General features: G+C 48.0%; 2 protein-coding genes across 2 annotated transcripts in view; one reads left to right on the top strand and one right to left on the bottom strand.

The window, feature by feature from the left end:
- Window positions 1–2,660: 2,660 nt before the first annotated feature.
- On the top strand, window positions 2,661–5,290 carry LOC136498282 (ABC transporter G family member 5-like). Its single transcript, XM_066494232.1, is given in 2 exon segments — window positions 2,661–4,460; window positions 4,462–5,290. Coding segments are annotated over 2 exon segments (2,046 nt in total). The 5' UTR covers window positions 2,661–3,107; the 3' UTR covers window positions 5,155–5,290.
- Window positions 5,291–7,419: 2,129 nt separating this feature from the next.
- The window catches only part of LOC136496294 (uncharacterized), a gene marked incomplete at its 5' end in the record, with an annotated part of 74,400 nt that continues 56,871 nt past the window's right edge, over window positions 7,420–24,948 (bottom strand). The window contains 3 exons of the mRNA XM_066491942.1: window positions 7,420–7,525; window positions 7,626–7,689; window positions 7,795–7,954. Of these exons, the coding sequence (XP_066348039.1) occupies window positions 7,465–7,525; window positions 7,626–7,689; window positions 7,795–7,954 (285 nt within the window). The remainder of the gene's footprint in view (window positions 7,526–7,625; window positions 7,690–7,794; window positions 7,955–24,948) is intronic.

The raw sequence follows: 24,948 nt of genomic DNA, 5'->3' as shown, positions 1-24,948 counted from the left end.
GCAACTGTGATGTGGAGTACAGCGTAGTTATATATTTCTTTTTTGAGAGGTTAGTACTCCTTCCGTCCGGAAAAGTATGTAGAAGACTACAATTCTAGCATAGTAGCTACTCAAGCCATTCTGAATTCAAAGTTTCTATATTAAAAATAGAGCTAGAATTGTACGGTATCTATTTCGGACAGAGAAACGGTGTGCACTGCATCTGAATTCTGAACAGGACGGTGGCGTGCGCTGCATATTATCTGATCGGACGGCTCCGGCTGAGATGTGGGCGATGCTCTCACACACATGGACGGGCTTGACATGGCCAGTCCGTGACAGCAGCCGCGGCGTCAGGGAATGCCTCGCCGGTCGCCGGTCGCGCCCATGAGTACGTACTACGTACTCACTAGTGCAGTCTGCAGAACAGGTCTTGAGCCTCTTGTCTTCTTCATTCATGGGGATGGTACATACTGAGTTGGAGAGGGGAGAAACCGAGAGGAGTTGCAGTGCAGTGCATGGTTGTTTGTATTCTGGAGCCTGGAGGTTGACGACCGGCCCAGCCCATCCATCAGTTCCCTATAACTAGGAAGGGCCCTCCTGTGCCTGTCGACAGACGATTCGATCACGTGGAGAGGAGAGCTGCAACAGGTGCTGAGCTAGACAGCTAGTGGAGGAGCTCGCCAGCCTAACTAACGCCCAACCCCAAGCCCAGCTAAGCTAGTGGAGGAGCTGAGTACTTCTTACTACGTATTTTTTTTTAGCTTGTTTTTTTTTTTTTCCAGCTAGAGCAGTATTTTTTTCTTAACTTAAATTAGTTGGAATAGTATTTTGATTTTTTTTTTCAGTTAAACGAACAGAGCCTAAAGAAGAAGAGGTGAGTCGAGCACACAGGAGATGGATGATGATCGTACAGCCTGTTCGCTTAGTCGTATTTGACTTATAAGCTATGGCTTATCAGTCAACGAATAATATTTTTATCTTACACCAAATCAGCTAATAGTACTTTTAGTCATGACTTATAAGCCAAACAAACCCAAACGAACCTGGCAGTGTCGATCATGAAGGAGGGAGGAGGATGGATTCACGGGCGGCCAAGGCCCAAGGGCAAAGGAAGGCGCCAAACAAGGAAGCAGCACCCTCGTCCGTGTGCGGTGCTAGTCCGAAGCAGCGAGCGAGCTCACGGGTCACCCCAGCCAAAACAGATGACGACACATTACAGCGAGGCAGCTAGCAGCAATATGCATGCATACACCGCACAGCAACAAACTAGCTTAGCTAGTGGTAGATTTCGTTTTGCATAGAATAGACTAGTAGTTGGATGGAGTTTTTGAGACGGCGACTGCCGACTCTCCCTGGCCACGAATTCTGATCCCTAACTTGGTGTGTGCCATGCCCATCCCATGTCCCCATCCCCACGCATGAGAAGTTTCCAGAAGGAGTGTACAGTAGTACGTAATGTAACACGGACTCCGTCTCTACTCCATGTAGAGATAGATATTTGTACATACATACGTACCGTACGTACAGTATGTAAATGTAACATGTGCTTTTATATATTATTGTTATTATTACTTTACTTGCTGTATGTAAAATGCATGCATGGTGGATGGACGGGAGACGGAGTACGTACCATCATGCGGATGCGGGTACTATACCGGCCGGCCGGGGCAAAGGCATGCATGTGATACAATACAGTGATGAGTACTACCAACCAGAAACTGGTAACGGAACGGAACGGACAACTAATGAACCACAAAAACAAAAACAAAAAAAAAGGGAAGTCAGCCAGGCCAGTACCACCGGGCGCCAGGCTCTCATCTCGTCCCTCCCTTCACCAGTTCACCAGCCTGTACACGGACCACCGGCCGCCCTTGTCTTTTTCTTTTCTTTTCTCCTTTTCCCGTCCCTTGCTAGATGCTAGGGAGTACTACTTTGTTACTCCTACGTGCACGTACGTACATGTACATGGGGGAAAAAATAACACAAGTACAACAACAATGGAATGGAATGGAATATAAAAAGGATGGATCGGAAGAGATAATTAACGGCATACACAATTGATACCTCTGAGACATTTTGTTGTTATAGCTCCTGACAGTACGTACCATCACAAGATGGGAAATCCTAGCTACAAAACCATAATAATTATCAATGAACCAGAATGATAATTAAAACTTGAATATAATCGACCAAATAATTAAGTTTGGAACTGAGAATATACGCAGCTGGCCGGCCTCAGATACCATCTCAACATTAGAACATGATTTATCAATGTAGGTATGAACAATATGAAATTGAGAACAAATCACATCTTCACTCTCACTGTCCTTAAAACCAACAAATTCATCTTCACTAGGTGCGTCAACAATTCGACTGACTTTACAAAAAAAAAAAAGGAGATAATCATAAAGCAATGGACAAAACAAAAATAAAACGTACAAGTACAATGATCACAAAGGAAGAATTAAGGTGCAGGGAAAAAAAAAGCGAAATACCATGATTAAGAGCACCAACAAAAACCACTACATAGACAAGTACAATGATCACAGAGGAAGAATTAAGGCGCAGGAAAAAAAAAAGGCGAAATACCGTGATTAAGAGTACCAACAAAAACCACTACATAGTACTACGATTACTATTATTATTAGTAGTAACGAGAGATAATCGATGATCCTTACATTGGGTTGCCAGCTACTTACTACTACTTGCTTGCCCCCAGCCGCAGCCAGCCAATCTTAATCAAGACAAAGAAGAATCGATCTGCAACTGCTGGAGTATATATGTATACAATACTTATACACCGAAGAAGAATTACTCGTATTGCTCCTACTGTATGTATAAGTGTATATGTATGTGCTCCTATATAATGTAGTGTCCTAGCTCAGCTCAGCTCCTTCCACTCCACGGCTGGGGAGCCACACCACACGCTCACTTTCCAGTCTCCAAGCTCACCACCCGCCATTGATAGCTTCTCTAGCTGAGACGCATGCACATACCGAGCGCAAGCCATGCCACGCCCAGTTTAAAGTAAGGCAGCCGCCGCCTAGCTCATCATCAACCCCAATTAAGGATCCAGGAAGACAAACCACCGTATTACATACCGTCATCATCCGCAGCAGCGAGCAATGCCGAAGAATTCCTGCGCCGGAGGCTGCGAGATCCAAGCCAGCGGCATCAACTACCGCATCACCGTCTCCAGCCGACCACACCCTCCTCTCAAGGTCTGGAGCAGGTCAGACGACGACGTCCATGTCCAAGACCACCAGGACCACCACCACCACCACAGCGTCCGCCATGTGCTCAGGGACGTCTCCTGCCGCGCGCGCCCCGGCGAGCTGCTCGCCATCGTTGGCCCCAGCGGCGCCGGCAAGTCCACCCTGCTCGAGATCCTCGCTGGCCGCCTCTCCCCGTCCCCGCAGCACGACCTCCTCCTCCTCGACGGCGCCGCCGCCCACAGCGCCGACCTCCGCCGCGTCTCCGGCTACGTCACCCAACAGGACGTACTCTTCCCGCTGCTCACCGTGCGCGAGACGCTGCTCTTCAGCGCGCGCCTCCGCCTAGGCGCGCGCCTGCCGGCAAAGGACATGGACGCCCGCGTCGAGGCGCTCCTCGACGACCTCACCCTGCGCCGCGTCGCCGCCACCAGGATCAAGGACCTCTCCGGCGGAGAGCGAAGGCGCGTCTCCATCGGCGTCGAGGCCGTGCATGACCCGCCCGTGCTCATCCTCGACGAGCCCACCTCCGGCCTCGACAGCGCCTCCGCGCTCCAGATCGTCGGCGCTCTCCGCGCCATGGCCGAGACGCGCGGACGCACCGTGCTGCTCAGCATCCACCAGCCGGGAGCGCGCATCGTCAAGATGTTCGACTCCGTCCTCCTGCTAGCCGCCGGCTGCGTCCTCCACCAGGGCACCGTCGACCAGCTCCGCGCCCTGCTAGGGGACGCGGGCCTCCACCTGCCCCCGCACGTGGACGCCGTCGAGTTCGCCATCGACTCCGTCGACGCGCTCCCCCTCCACCGCCGCCACGCCAGCGCCGCCGGGCTGCAGGCGCCGCCTCCCCAGCCCCAGCACCAGCAGCCGTCCTCCCGGGAGCGGGAGGGCCGCTGCACGCTGCAGCATCTGTTCCAGCTGCACGGCAAGCAGGTGGCCGACGAGGACACCGCCGCCGTCGTCCCCGTGATGGCTAGCAGCGCGGCCGCCACTGCGGGCAGCCGGTACGCCAACTCGCGGGCGCGCGAGGTCGCGGTGCTGTCCCAGCGCTTCTTCAAGAACGTGGCGCGGACGCGGCAGCTCTTCGCGTGCCGCACCGTGTGCATGCTGGTGGCGGGGCTTGCGCTGGGCTCCATCTTCTACGACCTCGGCGAGGACAAGGTGGCGGAGCGCGTGGGCCTCTTCGCCTTCCTGCTCACCTTCCTCCTGTCGTCCACCACGGAGGCGCTGCCCATCTTCCTGCAGGAGCGCGACATCCTGGCCAAGGAGGACGTCGTCGGGGGCGTACCGGGTGTCGTCGTACGCGGTGGCCAACGCGGTGGTGTTCCTGCCCTTCCAGCTGGCGCTGGCCGTCGTGTTCGCGGCGCCCGTGTACTGGCTGGCGGGTCTCCGTCGCACGGCGGCGGCGTTCGGCTACTTCCTGCTGGTGATATGGCTGATCCTGTACACGGCGAACTCGGTGGTGGTGTGCTTCGCGGCGGCGGCGCCGGACTTCGTGGTGGGGAACGCGGCGATCCAGGGAGTGATGGGCTCCTTCTTCCTCTTCTCGGGCTACTTCATCGCGCGGTCGGCGATGCCGGCGTGCTGGGTGTTCATGCACTACCTATCGCTGTTCAAGTGGCCGTTCGAGGCGCTGCTGGTGAACGAGTTCGCCGGCGGCGGGAGGTGCGTGGTGCGGGCGCTGGGCCAGTGTGTGGCGACTGGGGACGAGGTGCTGCGGCGCGAGGGGCTCGGGGAAGAGTGCAGGTGGCGCAACGTCGGCGTCATGGTGGCCTTCACGGCGGCCTACAGGGTGTTGGGCTACGCCGTGCTGAGGGTGAGGTGCAGCCTCGCGCTCAACAAGGGGGCCGTGGCCGCCGGACCACCCAGCCTCGGCCTCAGCCGCCGCCTGAGAAGCCAGCTAGCCATCATCGGCGCCGCTGCGTGGCCCTCGCCGTCTTCTTCTTCCACCCCGCCGCCGTGACTGTGACTTGCCCTCCTCCTCGCTCCCATGCCAAGCAAATACGTGTGCTTACTTGTTTTAGCTGCCCGGTTTTCCCACGAGCATCCTTTTGCTCGGTGATTCCTACAGAGTAAATACTTACCCCTTTTTGCCTTGTTAGCCGTCGAATCATGCGACGTGAGCCGTCGAAATTCCACCAAATCATTGTAAAAAATTTCTTGTAGAAAATATTAGCAATATTTGTATCTTCAAATAAGTTTATTATAAAATTAGATTCAACTATCTATCTAATGATACTAATTATGTAAAGGTCTTAACCCACTACTCAAATATGACATTTGCTCAATTTCCAAGGTATTAATTAGATTCCACAACTGCAATATCCATCAGTTTAATAATGTGTTGTTAGCATCAAATGCTATTCCGGCCCAATCGACTAGTTATAACGTGCCATGGACAATTTCATGGTGATTTTGTTTAATTAGTTGTGTTTGTTGGTGGTGATCGAGTTGGCTGCTCGCCGTGCCGTACATGCCGGGCAATTTGAGCCGCCACTAGCAAGCAGCAGGACTTGAGCTTTGATCAAACAAAGTTAATCCATTCCGTATATCCGATTCAAAGAAAGGAGGCGGCCTTACTTGGCAGTTGCCATGGCCTGCTGTACGGTACGTGCTGGATTTCCATTGTTACCAGACGACTCGATCAACCAACCAATCAATCAATCAAGCTGCGTTGAGTAACAGGTAGTACATAAATACGTACAAGAGTATAAGTAAAGGCATGAGGCTAGTAAAGTTTCGCAAGCCGGCTCTCCTCCTCCCTTCACCTTCGCAAGCCCAATCTCATTCACATCAGAAACCCATGAGGACGCACTCCACTTCGACTACGAATCCTGGATCCAACAAGCCAAGATCGCCAACTGCTACTCTAATGAGCGGTCGTGGATGGATGACGCAGAGGCAGAGGTGATCAACAGGCACCACCAGGAGATGATGCTTCGAGTGGCGGACAATCTGCCCGAGGAAGCCTATGAACTGTCGCTGCGAGACATCACCGAGCTCTCACTGCCTCCTCCTCCTCCAACTAGGGCCACAACCACAAGGAGTTTGCCCTGCCGGCACAAGAGTACTCCCTCTATCTCTATGGAGGGAGCAGGCAGCTTCATCATTAAGCTCTTCATGCCCTCGCCATCCAGAGCTGCTGCTTCTGGTGGTGGGAGGAACAAGAGCTTCTCCAGTAGCTCAATGACTGTATCTGTATCTGTATCTGGGAGGAGCAAGAGTGCGTCAGCCAACCATGGTCGTTCTCGTTCCATGGAAAATGGCACACACAGTAATGGCTACCACGGCAGTACTAAAAGGCAGTATGTTCCATTCCAGGGTTGAATCAAGCTGCATTCTCTCACCTTCTATTCTTGTCCAACAAAAATCATGGCCACCATATTCTTGTCTAACTAACCATCTGTTCATTCCATCAGAAACAATACATGCATAATATAATAACACCACCGGGGGAACGCCTTACCTGCACACGTTAAAAAAAGAGAGGGGGAAACACATCTTTTTCATCTTTATAAGCATAATAAGCAGCTGATATACAAATTTGCAGGAAACCAATGAGCTACTATCCATTTTTCAATTCAAGCAAGTACAAGGCGCAACACAAATTTACAGGAAATCAATGAGCTGCAATCCACTCCTCATTTCATGCAAGTGCAGGACGAAACACAAATTTGCAGGACATCAATGAGCTGCAATCCACTCTTCAATTCAAGGCAAAACTGACAGCCAATGGACACTTCTGCCTGTAGGAAACTTGAGGCTAAGGATCAATCAATAGGGAGGGGTGCCTGTACATGACCTTCATTTGTACAGTAGTTCAAAGTTACATTCCGTTCATAGCTGTGCCAAGTTGCTAATATAACATGGCAAAACGGCTGCTCAACTTGTTAATGCTGCAGGATATGTGGAGTGTTATGTAAATAAGTCATGTATGCTATTTTTATTTTCAATAAAGTTCATCATCAACAATACGCGATTTCAATTAAAAAAATAGAAGATAACTTTACTGAAACAGCTATAGATGCGTATTGATAAGCACTCTAAGCTCATCCAGAGCAAACAGACGAGTTCAAAAGACACATTATGCTAGCTAGGGGAACAATCCTTTCTTTAGGAACTTAGTCTCATACCTTTTCTACACCATGAGATGCATGTACTTTAATTCCACAAGTTTGACTTAAGTCAAGCGGCCACAAAACTAAGTCTCACCTAATGAATGTAATAGGTTTACATGCCAAAGAGTCAATCATCGCCGATAAATCATCAATATCTAACTATTATCATCATCATTTTCTTCAGTATCTTGCAACAAAGCTCCTCGTACTCTTGCCCTCATAAAAGAATAACAGAAAACATCAGTACCAGCAGGATATCAGATATGAATTTAACTTCAACTCACATAAAAGTAGTCTTTCAATGGTTGTGTACAACCTCCGAGACACAGGGGCCAATCGCTTCGTAGCTTTAGCAGGAGGAACTTTGCTAGGCAAAGCCACTGCAGGTTTGCAAATCCGTAAGCTGACACAGTTTTGATTCTTTCTTACTTGCAAGTATGCATCAAGAAGAAGCCATGTAGTTTACAAAAAAAAGGCCATGTAACCTGGTGTTTGCTGCTGCGCAGGAACAATACATTGATCAGAGCTTGGAGGTGCACCCGATACACTTGGAACCTGATCAGTCACCAGCTTTGGCTTTGTAGCCTTTCTTTTGTCGAGGAATGAAAGGGCTTCAAGTTGCTTTTGCATTACTTCGTTTTTTTCCTGTAAAATACAACAGTAAATGCAACCAGGGGCTAGAAACTTCACCGTAATTGTCAAGGACCAATACTAGGGTACCCGAAGAGGAGCTAATAACCATCAACATTGGTTCGTCCGAGCGGTCAAGAGCGCGACTATAGCTCCAACCGACCCCCAGGCGCGCAAACTCCGCCTCATCCGACCCCTGAGGGTTGGCTCCGCCTCGCCCAACACCGAAGCCGCGGGCTCCGCCTCGCCCGACACCGAGGCCGCGAGCTCCGCCTTACCCGACCCCTGAGGGCTGACTCCGCCTCGCCCGACACCGAGGCCGCGGGCTCCGCCTCGCCCGACCCCTGAGGGTGGCTCCGCCTCGCCCGACACCGAGGCCACGGGCTCCGCCTCGCCCGACACCGAGGCCGCGGGCTCCGCCTCGACCGACCCCTGAGGGTGGCTCCGCCTCGCCCGACCTCTAAGGGCTGGCTCCGCTTCGCCCGCCCCTTGGGTTTGGGCTCCGCCTCGCCCGAGCCATGGGTTTGCACTCCGCCTCGCCCGAGCCTTGGGTTTGCACTCCGCCTCGCCCGATGCCAAGGCCAGGGGCTCCGTCTCGCCCGACGGAGACCCATACCGCCGCCGACTACTCCAGGTCCAAACGCATGGGTCTTGGTCAAAGCTCTGACACCAGGGAGAACACCAGCACGTCCTGATATAACTCGTGGCCATGACTGGCCATACCTGAGGATTCACATCAAGAACAGCATCGGGTGAATCAGTGTTGTTCTGCCTAACTCTCGTACGAACACTGACAGGCGCGTCAGTTCGCCATGACGTCCGCCAGGACGGAGTGGAGCACCATGACCGGGAGACGACGCCTGCACATGGCGCCAGTGACGGACATGGCTACGATGTGAAGCTATCCCTGTTGACATCTACACGGTCGGTGGGACCCGCATAGAAGAGAAGAAGGACCCAACGATCCTAGATGACTTCTTCTCCTTCTGATTCTCCTTTTTCCCTCCGCTGTAACCCGTGCTTTCCCTTGGCCTATAAAAGGGAAAGTAGGGCGTCCCATTAGGGGGCATCGGACCAACGATCGCAACACATCACATCGAACCATAGGACTCAAATCCGATTGATCCACCAAACCCCGAACACTCAGTCAAGCAGCGATCGAGCTCTTAGCACCCATTCGTTATTTCCATTAGAGACTTGGGACATGTCCCTCTCTCGACCGTTTGTAACCCCTACTATGAACTTTCAGTGCTAGTAACACGAGTAGCAGCAACGAACTGGACATAGGGACGTTCTGCCCGAACCAGTATAAACCTCGTGTCCTCTTAGTACACCATCCGAGCCAGACGCGTAATCTTAAAAATTTACTTGTTGGTGGCAACTCGAAACACCGATAGTTGGCATGTCCCGAAGGAGAGCCGCTTTTATCGGAATACCTCTTCCCGGAGGAGAGCCGCTCTCTCTAGAATACCTCTTCCGAAGTGCCCCGACAGCGCTCCCGTGTAGGCCACACACCATGGTCCTGGTGCATGAGCGTCTCGACCCCCACCATGACGCACGCGACACCCTCGACGCTCGCAGGCGTAACGCACCCTCATAACGACCCGATGAGGACGTGTTGGTCTACCAAGTGTAGCAAGGCGGCAGGCCACGCCCCGTGATCTCGGTGCATGAGCATCTTGGCCTCCACCATGACGCACGCGACACCCTCGACACCCGCAGGCGTACCTACGGTGATGCGAGGGAGGGGGCTAGCCGTGGCTACCACCCACGTCATGGCAGACGCTATGACAGTGACGAGGACCGAAGCCCGAGCCCTGACTTACTGGGACCTCAGGCCTTTGGCCGATGCATCCTCAAGGGCAAGGCGAAGCAGGACGAGGATGTCAGCAAAGGCGTCTCCAACCGTCCCAACAAGAAGAAGAGCAAACAGCGGCGTGAGGGCTCGCTCGTTGCCACTGCCGACCATAAGGGAGGCTGGAAGCCTATTGACGGTACCCTAAACCACTTTGAGAGGCTACTCGAAGGGCCATGCCCGAACCATGCTTTCCCCATCGAGCACCTATACAAGGACTGCGGCCTCTTAAATCGGTTCCTATCTGGGGGCTTCAACAAAGGGGGAGCATGTGAAGGAGACCAGCTAGATGAAGCGCGCAACGTCGCCCTCCTCCACTCAGCCAAGCACTAGCAAGCGTTGCACCGGTACCATGGCCGTCGAGTGCAGGGTCGGTCCTTCAACGTTGAAGACATGGTGCTCCGCCTCGTCTAGAGCAACAAGGACCGCCGCAAGTTCTCTCCACCGTGGGAGAGACCGCACGTCGTCATGGGGGTGCCCCGACTAGGTGCCTACAAGCTCAAGGCCATCGACGGTGAAGTTTTCATCAATGCCTGGAACATCGATCAGCTACATCACTTTTACCCTTAATATATGCACACTTTCTCTTATCAATTTTGTTATCAACTCCTTGATCTTTAGGTGACGCCCGACCCTAGCAACGGTGGGAGGTCGGGCCTCACTCAGGGGCTAATAAGAGCATATCTATCCAGCAGACAGTCTCTACATCTGACCCTTTCTCATGATTAAGACTGAAAGGTCCTAATATGGCTAGAGGGGGGGTGAATAGCCTATTTAAAAATCTACAAATTAACTAGAGCAATTTGATTAGTATGACAAATAGCGTAATGCAAACTTGCTCTAGCTCTACAAGGGTTGCAAGCCACCTATCCAACAATTCTAGTTGCAATGAATACTTAGGCACACAAACTAGCTATGTAATTACTCACTAAGAGCTCTCAACCTTGCTACTCTAAAGAGCTCAACTAGATGAATGTAAATAATAAAGCAAGCTCTCAATTCTAATTACACTAAAGAGCTTGTATCAACTAGTTTGCAAGAATGTAAATGAGTGAGTAGAGTGATTATACCAACGTGTAGGGGATAAACCAATCACAAGATGAATATATAGCCAATCACCGGGAGAATGCCAAAGACAAGAGACAATCGATTTTCTCCCGAGGTTCACGTGCTTGCCAACACGCTACGTCCCCGTTGTGTCGACCAACACTTGGTGGTTCGGCGGCTAAGAGGTGTTTTACAAACCTCATCCACATGATTGGACACCGCAAGAACCGACCCATAAGTGAGGTAACTCAATGACATGAGCAATTTACTAGAGTTACCTTTCGGCGCTCCGCCAGGGAAGGTACAACTCCCCTCACAATCACCGGAGACGACCACGAACAATCACCAACTCGTGCCGATCCTCCACCACTACTCCAACCGTCTAGGTGGTGGCAACCACCAAGAGAAACAAGCAAAATCCACAGCACAACACGAATACCAAGTGCCTCTAGATGCAATCACTCAAGCAATGCACTTGGATTCTCTCCCAATCTCACAATGATGATGGATCAATGATGGAGATGAGTGGGAGGGCTTTGGCTAAGCTCACAAGGTTGTTATGTCAATGAATATGTGCAAGAGTTGTCCCTTGAGCCGGCCATGGGGCTATAAATAGAGCCCCTATCAAATAGAGCCGTTATACCTCTTCACTGGGCAAAACGCGCTCTGACCGGACGCTCCGGTTATACCGACCGGACGCTGGCCCTCAGCGTCCGGTCGCCTGATGGATGCCACGCGTCACTAGCTTCAAATGTTGCTCGTCAGATTTCAACGGCTACGAAGCTGACCGGACGTTCCGGTCAAAACTGACCGGACGCTGGAGCCCCAGCGTCCGGTCGTTTCCAATAAGCTCCCCGAGGCATATTTTTTCGACCGGACGCGTTCGGTCCACCTTGACCGGATGCAGCCAGCGTCCGGTGCTCAACCCTAGCCACTGTGTCATCTGACAGCTCGACCGGACACAGCCTTTCAGCATCCGGTCGCTGAGTGACCCATCGTCCGATCAGTAGACCGACGCCAGCATCATTTCGACCAACTCCATTTCAACTCTAACTTCTTCACCCTTGCTCAAATGTGCCAACCACCAAGAATTTTGCATCCAGCGCAATAGAAAATAGGCATTTCATTTTCCCAAAAGCGCTGAATCCAAACCCATCTCAACCCTGTAAATACCTTGTGCACATGTGTTAGCATATTTTCACAAATATTATCAAGGGTGTTAGCACTCCACTAGATCCTAAATGCATATGCAATGAGTTAGAGCATCTAGTAGCACTTTGATAACCGCATTCCGATACGAGTTTCACTCCTCTTAATAGTACGGCTATCTATCCTAAATGTGATCACACTCACTAAGTGTCTTGATCACTAAAACAAAATGGCTCCTACATTTTATACCTTTGCCTTGAGCCTTTTGTTTTTCTCTTTCTTCTTTTCCAAGTTCAAGCATTTGATCATCACCATGCTATCACCATTGTCATGATCTTCGTCATTGCTTCATCACTTGGAGTAGTGCTACCTATCTCATAATCACTTTGATAAACTAGGTTAGCACTTAGGGTTTCATCAATTAACCAAAACCAAACTAGAGCTTTCAAAGACCCAGAAGCGAAGTTTGTAGAAACAAATGCTGAGTAAAACTGGTCGGATTGCGAGAAACCTATGCCTCGGTGGCTACGGCGTCTTTGCTCACTAGCGTGATCAGAATTTGTTCACCCGCACCCCGAGCTTTACGACCTTAACGACGGAAAGGGTCGGAATGTACTAACATTTTTATACAAAAAGGGGAGAAGGGTTAAAAAGTTGTTTGGCTGTAACAAAATTTAAGAGCTTGTCAATTTATTACAAGTTCGCCGCCTGGCTTATCTGCCTAACTAAATTCTTGCACGGGATATTCTCATCCTCCATCTCCGTAGTTAAGTCCTATCCTAGTAGGGCAATACAAGTAACCGGATGGCTTAGCCGCTGCCTAGGGATGGGTAGGGAGCAGCAGGATGCCCCACGCGAGTTATGCCGACCCCGTAACGAATGACGGACCCGGATTCCACTCGATCATATCTATCCTGTCCCGACAGGGCAATACAAGTAACCGGATGGCTTAGCCACTGCCGAAGGATGGGTAGGGAGCAGCAGGATGCCCCACGCAGGTTATGCCAACCCCGTCACAAACGATGGACCCAGATTCCACTCAATCATATCTGGTAAGAGCTCTCTGAACCCATCACACGTACCATCGAAGTAAATCTTGTGCCCAAGTCGATCGAATGGCTCAAAGCCACTGTCGAGAGATGGGTCACCCTTAATTTATGTGAAAGCATCTAGGCCCCTAGTTGGGTTTCAGTGATTAATGACAATACAAGATTACTATGACTAACGTGTGTTTTGCAGAGGCAATTAAGTTAGGTCATGCTAATGGAGATCGATTGGGCAATCAAGGTGGTCATGCCCCTACAATGGAAATCGTCTCAGTTTTCAAAGGATGGACGACAAGGTTAAGGATGGACTAGTTCTAAGTATCGATTGGAGTTGAAGAGACACTTAGAGTAGTTTAGGACTTTGTTTTTCCTTTGGCCGTACTATTAAGGAGGTATGGACGGGTAGCTTGACCTAGGTGAGTCTAGTGAGTTAGGTGTGGTGCACACTTGTTAAAACTAGCGCTAGGTAGCTTCTACATATGCCTAAGATCCAATGGAGCAAACTTTATTCACGTATGATCGAGAGTTGGAAGTGAATGGAGGGTCAAATACTAACCGAACACTGGCTTCGGTGTGACTGGACACTGGCGCAGAGTCCGATCAGTTCATTTGACTGAGGTGAAATAGTTTGGTGTGACCGAACGCTGGAAGGTCAAGTGATCGGACGCTGAGAGCCAGCATCTAGTCATTTCCAATAAGGTTCAAGAGAGGGAAAATCATGATCGGACATATCCGGTCAGTGATGACCGGACGCTGGCAGCGTCCGATCACACTGTAAACTCTAGAGTTCGGGGTGTACTGACTGGAGTGTCCGATCAACATGATCGAAGCGTTCGGTCACCCCGCAGAGGCACATAACGGTTCGTTTTTTAGCCCATGTTATAAATAGAAGCTCCACTCATGTGTAGAGTTACTTTTGCTCATTTCAACAGCTAAGAAACACCTTAGAAAGTGCCAAGAAGAGCAAGGTCCTAGTGAGGTGATTGAGATTTGAGAATCCAAAGAGAGACCTTATTAGTGAAGATCAAGAGTAGCAAAGTGTGCATCCACCTTCTTATTAGGCTTGTCATAGTCAAGTGAGAGTTCATGCTTATTACTCTTGGTGATCGTCATCACCTAGATAGCTTGGTGGTGATTAGAAGTTCGGTGATCACCCGACGGAGCTTGTGGGTGACCCAACTCAAGTTGTAAGCGGTTGTGGGTGATTCACCACGACGGAGTGTCAGAGAATCAACCCGTAGAGAGCACTTGATCCTTGCATGGATTAAGGGGGAGCTACACCCTTGCGTGGGTGCTCCAATGAGGACTAGTGGGGAGTGATGACTCTCTGATACCTTAGCAAAACATCACCGCATTTCTTCCTCTCTATTTACTTTGAGCATTTACTTTGAGCAATTCCATTCATGTCTTTACATTCTTAGAATTGCCATGCTAGAGTAGGATTGGAATTTAGGTTGCAAGTCTTTTGTGTGGTAGAATAATTAGGAACACTTTCTAGGCACAAGAGGTTAATTGGGCTAACCATAGGACTTAATTATTGCAAAGAATTTTAGAATTAGCCTAATTCACCCCCCCCCTCTTGGGTATCTTGATCCTTTCAATTGGTATCGGAGCCTCATGCTCATGTATTTAGGCTTAACCGCCTAGAGCAAGATGTCTCATGGGAATGGACCTCCTCATATCTTTGAGGGAGATGACTTTGCTTATTGGAAAATTCATATGGAGGCGTATCTAGAGGCTCTAAATGTTGGTATACTTAGAGCCACCTCACAAGGCTTCCCAAAACCTCAAGATGCTACTAACCTACAAGGCGATGAGGTTAATTACGAGAAGTGGAATGCAAAGGCTCAAAACACCATCTTTAGAGGCCTTTGCAAAGATGTGTTTAATCGGGTGAGGAACCACAAAGACGCCCATGCACTATGGTCAGACATTTATGCGCTTCATGAGGGAACTAAGAGTGAGCGTGAGGAACGCTATCATCTTGTCATGAAAAAGCTCAACTCTTTTGAAATGCTTCCTAAAGAAAGTGCTAATGAAATGTATTCACGTTTGAATGTTCTTGTAGAGGAAGTCAATGGGCTTGGACTTACTCAAATGCAACCATCCGATGTTGTAAGAAAGATCTTGAGTGTCCTCCCCATTGATAAATATGGGCATATTGTGACCGTGCTACACCAAGGTGATCTTTCCACCACTACACCAACACAAATCTTAGGGAATATCAATGCTCATGAGATGTACATGCACATCATGCCACAAGATGGCTCATCCTCTACCAAGAAGAAAGATAAGGACTTAGCATTCAAAGCTAGCCAAGAGAAGGGCAAGGCAAGACTTGAATATGAGAGCTCAAGTGAAGATGAAGTTGATGATGAAAGTCTTGCTCTCATGGTGAAGAAGACCGCCAAGATGCTTAAGAAGCTAAACAAGAGTGGCATCAAGTTTGATGGCAAGAAGAAGAAGTTCTTCACTAGCTCTAGAAGGAAGCCAATCTCTAAAATGGATTGCTACAATTGTGGAGAACTTGGTCATCTAGCTCACCAATACACAAAGCCCAAGAAAAACAAGTTCAAGAACAAGAACAAGGCCAAGAGAGATGACTCAAGCAATGAATATGAAGATGAGAAGAAAAAGAATAAGCCATACAAGAAGAGAGATGGCAAGAAGGACTTCCATAAGAAGAAGAAGAGTGGAAAGGCTTACATCGTTGGTGATTGGCTCACGAACATTGATTAATCTAGTGGATCATCCAATGATGAAAGTGACAACAAGAAGGTGGCCGCCATTGCTATTGACTTATCATCTTCACCGCCTCCACCGCCATCATCCTCTACACACCTATGCCTTATGGCCAAGGGTGAATGCAAGGTATCACATGATGATGATAGTAGTGGTGATGATCATGCTCATAATGATGATAGTGATAGTGATAGCGATGATGAATATGAGTCACCTACTTATGATGATCTTGCTAAATTACTAAAGAAATACACTAAGATCGTTATAAATACTAGAGCAAAAAATGAAAAGCTTGAGATTAAGAATGATTCTCTTTTAGCTAAATGTGAGATAGCCGAAAAGGCTAGTGTTGAGCTTAGAGAAGCAAATGATGCTATGTCATCCAAACTTAAGGAGCTCAAATCTTCTAAGAAAGAGCTTAAAGATAAACATGATAAACTTGAGTGGGTGCACAAAGAGCTCATCACTAGCCATAACAAGCTAAAAGATTAATACACTACTCTTAAGGTTAATCATGACACCCTTGTTATTGCTCAAGAATTTTTACCCAATGAGCCACATGATGCCACTAATGATGTTGTTAAGATTGATATAGCTACATCATATGATGATCTTATTGATGAGAGCATTGAGCAAAGTTCTAGTAGCAAGGGCAAGCAAGTGGTTGAAGCTAATGACTATGATAAGTTTGTCAAGCTTAAGAATGATAATGCAAAGCTCAAGAAAGATCCTGAAGAACTCAAAACCACCAAGCCTCTTGTGCTAGAAACTATTGTTCATGATGATGGTTTGATCCTTGAGAATGAGAAGCTCAAAGATGAGAACAAGAAGCTCAAGGAAGAAAAGAACAATGATGCTCTCAAGGAAGAAAATAAGAAGCTCAAGTTGGAGAAAGAGCATCTTAAGATTGGATTGAGCAAGTTCACTAGAGGCAAGTATCTTTAAAGTGAGCTTCTAATGAATACCATCATGAAGATAGATAGAAGTGGCATTGGGTACATGGCAAACAAAGAGAAGAAGGCTCAAGTTCAACAACAACAATCAAAGCCAAAGCCAAAGCCAAAGAGATGTTTTGAGTGTGGACAAGAAGGCCACTTTGCTCATGAGTGCCAAACTCCACCACCACAACCCTTGCCCAAGTATGCTAGACCATTTGCCTTCAATGCTCACTACATGCTTAGAAAGGATTCTAGTAGGAAAATGAAAGTGATGTTCTTAGGCCATCCAACAAAAGCTTTCATGTCAACCGCAAAAGTGCTAGAACTCATTCACGTGGATTTATTTGGACCAACAACATACAAGAGTTTGGGAGGAAATCTATATTGTCTTGTGATTGTTGATGATTATTTAAGATATACATGGGTATTCTTCCTTCATGACAAATCCGAAGTTGCATCTTGCTTCAAAAAGTTTGCCAAGAGAGCACAAAATGAATTTGAAGTGAAGCTCAAGAAGATAAGAAGTGACAATGGGAAAGAGTTTGACAACACAAACATAGAAGCTTATTGTGATGAAGTTGGAATCAAACATGAAGTCTCCGCAACATATACTCCTCAACAAAATAGTGTAGTTGAGAGGAAGAACCGGACATTGATCACTCTTGTAAGAACAATGCTTGATGAGTACAAAACCCCCGAAGCTCTATAGGCGGAAACAATCAACACCGCATGTTATGCATCCAATCGCCTATTCCTTCAAAAGTTCCTTGGCAAGACACCTTATGAGTTTCTCAATGGGAAGAGGCGGAACGTCTCCTTCTTTAGGGTGTTTGGTTGCAAATGCTACATCTACAAGAAGCGGCAATACCTAGGGAAGTTCCAAAGATGTTGCGATATTGGTTTTCTTGTTGGTTACTCATGAAAGTCGAAAGCATATAAAGTATTTAATTATGCCACCGGCTTGGTTGAAGAAACATATGATGTAGAATTTGATGAATCTAACAGCTCCCAATGAGCACATGAGAATCTTGATGATATAGGTGATGAACCATTGAGGGAAGCTATGAAGAACATTCCGGTTGGAGACATCAAGCCTAAAGATGATGATGATGATGTACAAGTGATTGATCCACCCTCTTCATCAAGTGTGCCACAAGATGATGAAAAAGATGGGAGAGTAGAAAATAAAGATACTCATGTCTCCTATGAACAAATAGTGGTACAAGCACAAGATGTTGATGCTCCACAACCTCCCCCTCAAGTGGTTAATAGAAGAAATACACCCTTACTTCAAGATCATCCACACGATCTCATCATAGGGAGTCCATCAAAGGGTGTAATGACTCGATCTCAAAAACTTGCTTTATTTATTGCTCATCACTCTTTTTGTCTCTTGCTTTGAGCCTACTAAGATAGAAGAAGCTCTTCAACATTTGGATTGGATAAATGCCATGTATGAAGAGTTGAACAACTTCACCCGCAATGAAGTTTGGACTCTTGAAGAGCGGCCAAAAGGTGCAAGAGTCATTGGAACAAAGTGGGTGTTCCAAAACAAGCAAGATGATCAAGGTGTTGTTGTGAGGAACAAGGCAAGACTAGCTGCAAAGGGGTTCTCTCAAGTTGAAGGTTTGGATTTTAGAGAGACCTTTGCCCTGGTTGCAAGATTAGAAGCCATCCATATCCTCTTTGCATATGCATCACATCATGAAATAAAACTTTATCAAATGGATGTGAAAAATGCATTTTAAATGGCTTTATTAATGAACTAGTGTATGTTGATCAACCTCCTGGGTTTGAAGACCCTAGATATCCTAATCATGTTTATAGATTGTCTAAGGCACTATATGGGCTTAAGCAAGCCCCAAGAGCTTGGTATGAGCGCCTTCGGGACTTCCTCATTGAGAAGGGCTTCATCATTGAGAAGGTCGACACCACACTATTCACCAAGAAGCTTGATGGGCATATCTTCATTTGTCAAGTGTATGTTGATGATATTATCTTTGGATCATCAAATGAAGATTCATGCAAAGAATTTAGTGAATTGATGTCGAAGGAGTTCGAGATGTCAATGATTGGAGAGCTTACATTCTTTCTTGGTTTTCAAGTCAAGCAAATTTTCATCTCTCAAGAGAAATATACTAATGATCTTCTCAAGAGATTCAAGATGGATGAATGTAAGCCAATCAAGACTTCAATACCAATCAATGGACATCTCGACCTAGATGAGAGAGGTAACCCAGTTGATCAAACTCTCTACCGCTTTATGATTGGTAGCTTATTATATTTGACCGCATCTAGGCCCGACATCATGTTTAGTGTGTGTATGTGTGCTAGGTTTTAAGCTAATCCTAAGGAAACTCATTTAATTGCCGTAAAAAGAATCCTTAGGTATTTTAAGCACACACCAAGCATTGGCCTTTGGTATCCCAAAGGAGCTAGATTTGAATTAATTGGCTATTCCAATTCGGATTATGCCGGGTGTAAAGTTGATAGAAAAAGCACATTCGAAGGGTGCCATTTGCTTGGAAGATCACTTGTGTCTTGGTCCTCCAAGAAACAAAATAGTGTGGCTTTGTCCACTGCCGAAGCAGAATATATTGCTGTGGGTGCTTATTGTGCACAAATACTTTACATGAAACAAACTTTGCTAGACTATGGTGTAGTTCTAGATAAAGTACCTCTTTTGTGCGACAATAAAAGTGCGGTAAAACTTGCAAATAATTTGGTTCAACACTCTTGCACCAAGCACATAGATATCCATCATCACTTTCTTAGAGATCATGTTGCTAAAAATAATATATCACTAGAAGGTATAAGGACCGAGGATCAATTGGCGGATATCTTCACTAAACCGCTAGATGAGGCAACATTTTGTAGATTGTGGAATGAACTCAATGTGCTTGATTTTAGCAACTTCACTAAAAATTGAGCTTGTGTTGTCCCTTGCATTGCATTGTATTATACAACATGTTTAATGCTTTATAATGCATATAGGGCTTGTCTAACATGGTTAAGATAACCACCGAAAAGCGTGTGAAGAAGTTTAACCTTGGATCAAACTTGACGAGTAACTAGATTTACATTCAAGTATTGCATATGCATGAATGTTGTTTTGTCGTTTATCTTAAATTGCCCTCTTATTGCCTAGTTTCTTAAAAAGAATTATAGCCTAAGGCAAAATAGTTTGAAAAACTTGAGGGTTTAAGAGAGGTCACTCACATCAGTCCCAATTGGTGTTTATTTGGATCTTATTGGAGTTGGGACTTGATTAGGAACAAGCAGCATGAAGGACTTTGAAGATTTGCTGAAGGAGTGACCGGACGCTGCATCAGACTCTGATGTCCAGCGTCCAGTCAGTTCATAGGAGGTGAACCTGCTACAGAAGGAATGACCGGATGCTGAAATAGTGTTTTTCTAGCGTCCGGTCAGAAGGAGCTTCAGCGTTCGATCGATGATGAAGACGTCAAGGCTAGGTGACCAGACTCTGGTTGTGTCTAGTTGGTGTCCACCTGACACATTCGGTCATGATTTCAGAGGATTTGGACCTCTCTGGAATCGACCGGACGCTGGGTGGTAGCGTCCGGTCGCTACCACCGGAGTGTTCGGTCAGTAGAAATCATGCGGCATCAGATCTCTTTTCTCCATTTCCTTTTCTGATCCATGGGGGCCACCTTATAATCCACCGCTACGTCGCGCGTTTGCCCTAACCCGCATCTACTCCGCATCGACATCGCCGATTTTGCCTCCACCGCCGCAGACCTGCGCTCGCCTCTGCCTAGCCACCGAGCTCGTCTCCGCCACCGCAGTTCTGCCCACGCACCCTCGAGCTTCACCGCCATGCTCGCGCTGAGCTAGCATGCTCCCGCGCTGCTAGCGCCTCCTTGAGCCACGTCGTGCCCTAGCCACCGCATCCCGCGCAAGCTCGGCCCATGCCCTCACCGTGCTTCAGCCCGCCCTCACCGTGCTTGCCCTGCTCTAGCCGCATCACCGTGCCCAACACCACTGTGCCCTAGTTCCACCACCGAGCAAGACTCTGCAGTGCCTTGCATCCTCGCCAGTTCCTCCATTGAAAATCCTCACTATCGACTCATCACTTTGCGTCGCCATTCTTCGTCGAGTCAGAACCCTAACCCTAGCCGAGTCGGTGGTTTCCCGTGGATTGCTTCTCTTCTTTTTGGATCACTGGTTCGTCAGGTAGCATGCCTGCATTTCAATTTCATACCTCAATTGCTTGCTTCCTAGGGTTTCACATCTATTAGGTATATTGTATTTATTTGTATACCCTATCTATTCCATCGTACAGCGAGTCGGTGCCATTGAGGTGTGAGTGGTAGTTGTCAGTTAACTCGGAGCCAAGCTCACGAGTACGGAATGAGGCCAAGCCTCGAAAGTGTCAGAGGCAGTTGTTTCCTATCAGCGGCAGTTGATTCTCTTCAGATTCATTAGATGGCTCGCACGAAGAATGTCGATGGTGGTCCAGGAGATGAGGATCCGAGGTGTCCACCTCGCTTGCCTACAGGTCCTAAAGGAAAGGCGATGAAGAAGGTTGCATCAAAGAAGCACAAGTACCCTGATACAGAGACAGCCAGAGCAGCTACAGTCGCTGAGGCCACAGAGCGTGCCGAGAGAGGAGGTACTCACAGTGGAGTTGTTATTGTAGATCATCTGTCTCCAGAGGCGTAGGGTCAACTTGAGCATATTGAGCGTCTTCATGGTGGTCCACCTAGGACTGTCATTATGGTAGGACGACGTCTTACTATTGAGGAGCCTCAGCCTTAGGGGGAGCCCCAGCAGCAGCCCCCGCTAGCAGAGCCGATAGAGCAGGCTTAGGAGGGAGAGCAGGTAGAGGAGGCAGAGCAGGCACCTCAGCCACAGCTTCGCTGCTCTAGTCATACTCGTGCCCCAGTCATGCCAAGGGCTGACACACGGCAGAGGGGTTCTCGTCCACCACCTAGACCACAAGGTCCGCCTCTAGTGACCCATCTTGACTTGAGGGCCGCCACGGCCAAGCAAGTTAAGTAGCTGAGATTTATTGATTTTGAGGTATGGTTTCCACCTAGGAGGGATGAGAGAGCTTCAGAGGGCTTCTACACTCTACTATAGGAGGATTTCTATAATGCCTATCTCAATAGTGGGGTAGTTTTCAGATCTTAGAGGGTGTGCCACATTGACTCTATAGTTGCAGCAGCTGGAGAGCACATTTGCCCCTACCTTACATATCTATCGGGCCTATCAAGTTTGATTGGATGGACCAGACTATATGTTCCATCTTGGATTCAGTAGTTCTATGCTTCCCTCTGGATTGACCCGCAGCATAGATATATTCACTTCGCATTTGGAGGAAGAGACTACCGCCTGACAAGCCAGAGGGTCAGGGAGATACTAAGGCTTTAGGAGTAGCCAGTTAGACTTCACGAGGTGTGCTATGGCTAGACAGCACCCCCAGACACCCTCATGGTGGTAATGTGCCCCCTACTGACTTGGTTCGCCACTGCTTCACCGAGCCGTTCGGCGAAGGATCACGCAGGAACCCTAGTGACCTAAATCCCACTGCTCGCATACTTGAGGCTATTATGAGGACACTGCTTCCTAGGATGGGATATAGAGAGGGCTTGACACATATACAGTTGTGGCTGATCAACTCTTTGATGTAGCAGATAGTCTTTGATATCTAGGATCTTATTCTATCAGAGATGGAGGACACTATAGCTGAGGGCTTCAGAGGACACAGGCAGCTACCTTATGCTCACTGGATCACATGGCTTATCCACAAGGCAGTCATAGTGAGGCCGCTAGAGATGCTTGCTGAGTACAGTGGTGCCACCATAGAGTTTCCTGCCTATAACATGACACAGATGATCAGGCACAGTACACCTACAGCACCCAGTCAGCCGCATCAATGTCCTAAGGTGCCAGAGACTACAGCCCAGTAGGATGATATTATCAGGGGCATAGCAGCTACTGAGGAGGAGGAGCTTGCTCAGTAGGAGGGTGTAGTCATGAGCGACCCCAATGATAGTTCTGATGATGACTACCAGCCCATTCCTCGGATGCCTCCACAATGACATGATCATGAGGCCGGTAGTTCTAGCTCAGCGCCACCTGCCCCATAGACAGATCCTGCTCTCCTTGCTATACTTGAGCGGATTATGCATGACTAGGCACACCAGGCTCAGGAGACAGCTACTATGTTTGCACAGTTCCAGACTCAGTAGGATGAGTTCCAACAGCAGCAATAGGCGATCCAGTAGCAGCAGCTAGCTATTCAGCAGCAGACTCAGGCTCTATAGCAGCAGCAGCAGCAGGCCATGCATTAGCAGCAGCTCCTCATGTAGCAGTAGCTTCTTGGATTTATGCAGCATGTAGTGACCGCTATTGGGGCTCCACCGCCACAGGCTTCACCCCAGCTTGGTCAGGCAGCCACTACTTCGATGACTCCAACATTATAGCCTAGTGGGCTTCAAAGTCAGGGACAGCCACCAGCGCCGTTTACTTCTCCTACAGAGCTGGTGTCCTAGTACTTTGCTTTGCCAGCACTAGCCCCACAGTTCACACCTTTTTAGATGGGCTTCACACCGGCTGGGATGTCTTCGCTGCTTGTACCAGAGACCACCGTGTCCAAGAGCCTTGGTGCTTCATTCAGTGAGTTGATAGGGATGCCCACTCCTCCATATCTACATGTCCCTAGTCCTTCTATAGTTGTACATGTTATCAAGACTACAGAGATGCTCCCTTCCTTAGTGGCATCATCAGAGCCTACTATAGTCATACCAGCTCAGTCTACAGTAGCTCCAGCTCCAGATTCAACTCAGACTGCTTCAGCATCAGTACCAGCTATAGAGGGTCAGACAGCCTAGAGCTCCGGATCAGACGATGATGGCACCTAGTTCCACCTTGCTCCTCGTACATCAGCGCCTAGCTCGTCCGCTACAGTCCAGCCGATCGACCCATAGGTTTTGGTGTTTGACGCCAAAGGGGGAGAAGGTTCGAGTATATTAGGCTTAGGGGGAGCTACTTATCTAGGAGGAGCTTAGTTATTATATTAGCTTATCTATTTGCATTTGGAGTTTCTATTTGTGAGATACACTATTATGCTTTTGTGTGTGTGATACATTATGCATTCATGTTTACTATTATATCTATGTGATAGTGATATCTTCGTGATTGTGATATATGACTTGTGTGCTCTCTACTTTGAATTCTTTGTATATCATATTACTTGTGTTTTGCTCATTTGCCTTTGCTTCTATGTTTTACTCTGATGCAAATGAGCTTTATTACTTGTACTCATACTTATTTCATATCTTTTGAGTATATCATGTTGGCTTGGGTCATATAAGCTTGACTAACACCTTTGTTCTTATTGACAAAAGCTTATATGATCCAAGCATGTTAAAACCTCAACTCTTTCACATACTCGAGGTGGTATTGTCATCAATCACCAAAAAGGGGGAGATTGAAATCATCTAGGCCCCTAGTTGTGTTTCAGTGATTAATGACAATACAAGATTACTATGACTAACATGTGTTTTGCAGAGGTAATTAAGTTAGGTCATGGTAATGGAGATCGATTGGGCAATCAAGGTGGTCATGCCCCTACAATGGAAATCGTCTCGGTTTTCAAAGGATGGATGACAAGGTTAAGGATAGACTAGTTCTAAGTGTCGATTGGAGTTGAAGAGACACTTAGAGTAGTTTAGGACTTTGTTTTTCCTTTGGCTGTACTATTAAGGGGGTATGGATGGCTAGCTTGACCTAGGTGAGTCTAGTGAGTTAGGTGTGGTGCACACTTGTTAAAACTAGCGCTAGGTAGCTCCTACATATGCCTAAGATCCAATGGAGCAAACTTTATTCACATATGATCGAGAGTTGGAAGTGAATGGAGGGTCAAATACTGACCGGACGCTGGCTTCGGTGTGACCGGACGCTAGCGCAGAGTTCGGTCAGTTCATTTGACTGAGGTGAAATCATTTGGTGTGACCGGACGCTGGAAGGTTAAGTGACCAGATGCTGAGAGCCAACGTCCGGCCATTTCCAGTAAGGTTCTAGAGAGGGAAAATCGTGATCGGACACGTCCGATCAGTGCTGGCTGGACGCTAGCAGCATCCGGTCACACTGTAAACTCTGGAGTTTGGGGTGTACTGACCGGAGCGTCCAGTCACCCCGTAGAGGCACATAACAGTTTGTTTTTCAGCCCATGTTATAAATAGAAGCTCCACTCATGTGTGGAGT

Source organism: Miscanthus floridulus, chromosome 12 (genome assembly GCF_019320115.1).
Source record: "Miscanthus floridulus cultivar M001 chromosome 12, ASM1932011v1, whole genome shotgun sequence".
Classification (NCBI taxonomy): Eukaryota; Viridiplantae; Streptophyta; class Magnoliopsida; order Poales; family Poaceae; genus Miscanthus; species Miscanthus floridulus.
The sequence above is the reverse complement of the archived record's forward strand: the minus strand, read 5'-3'. Positions and strand labels throughout refer to the sequence as shown.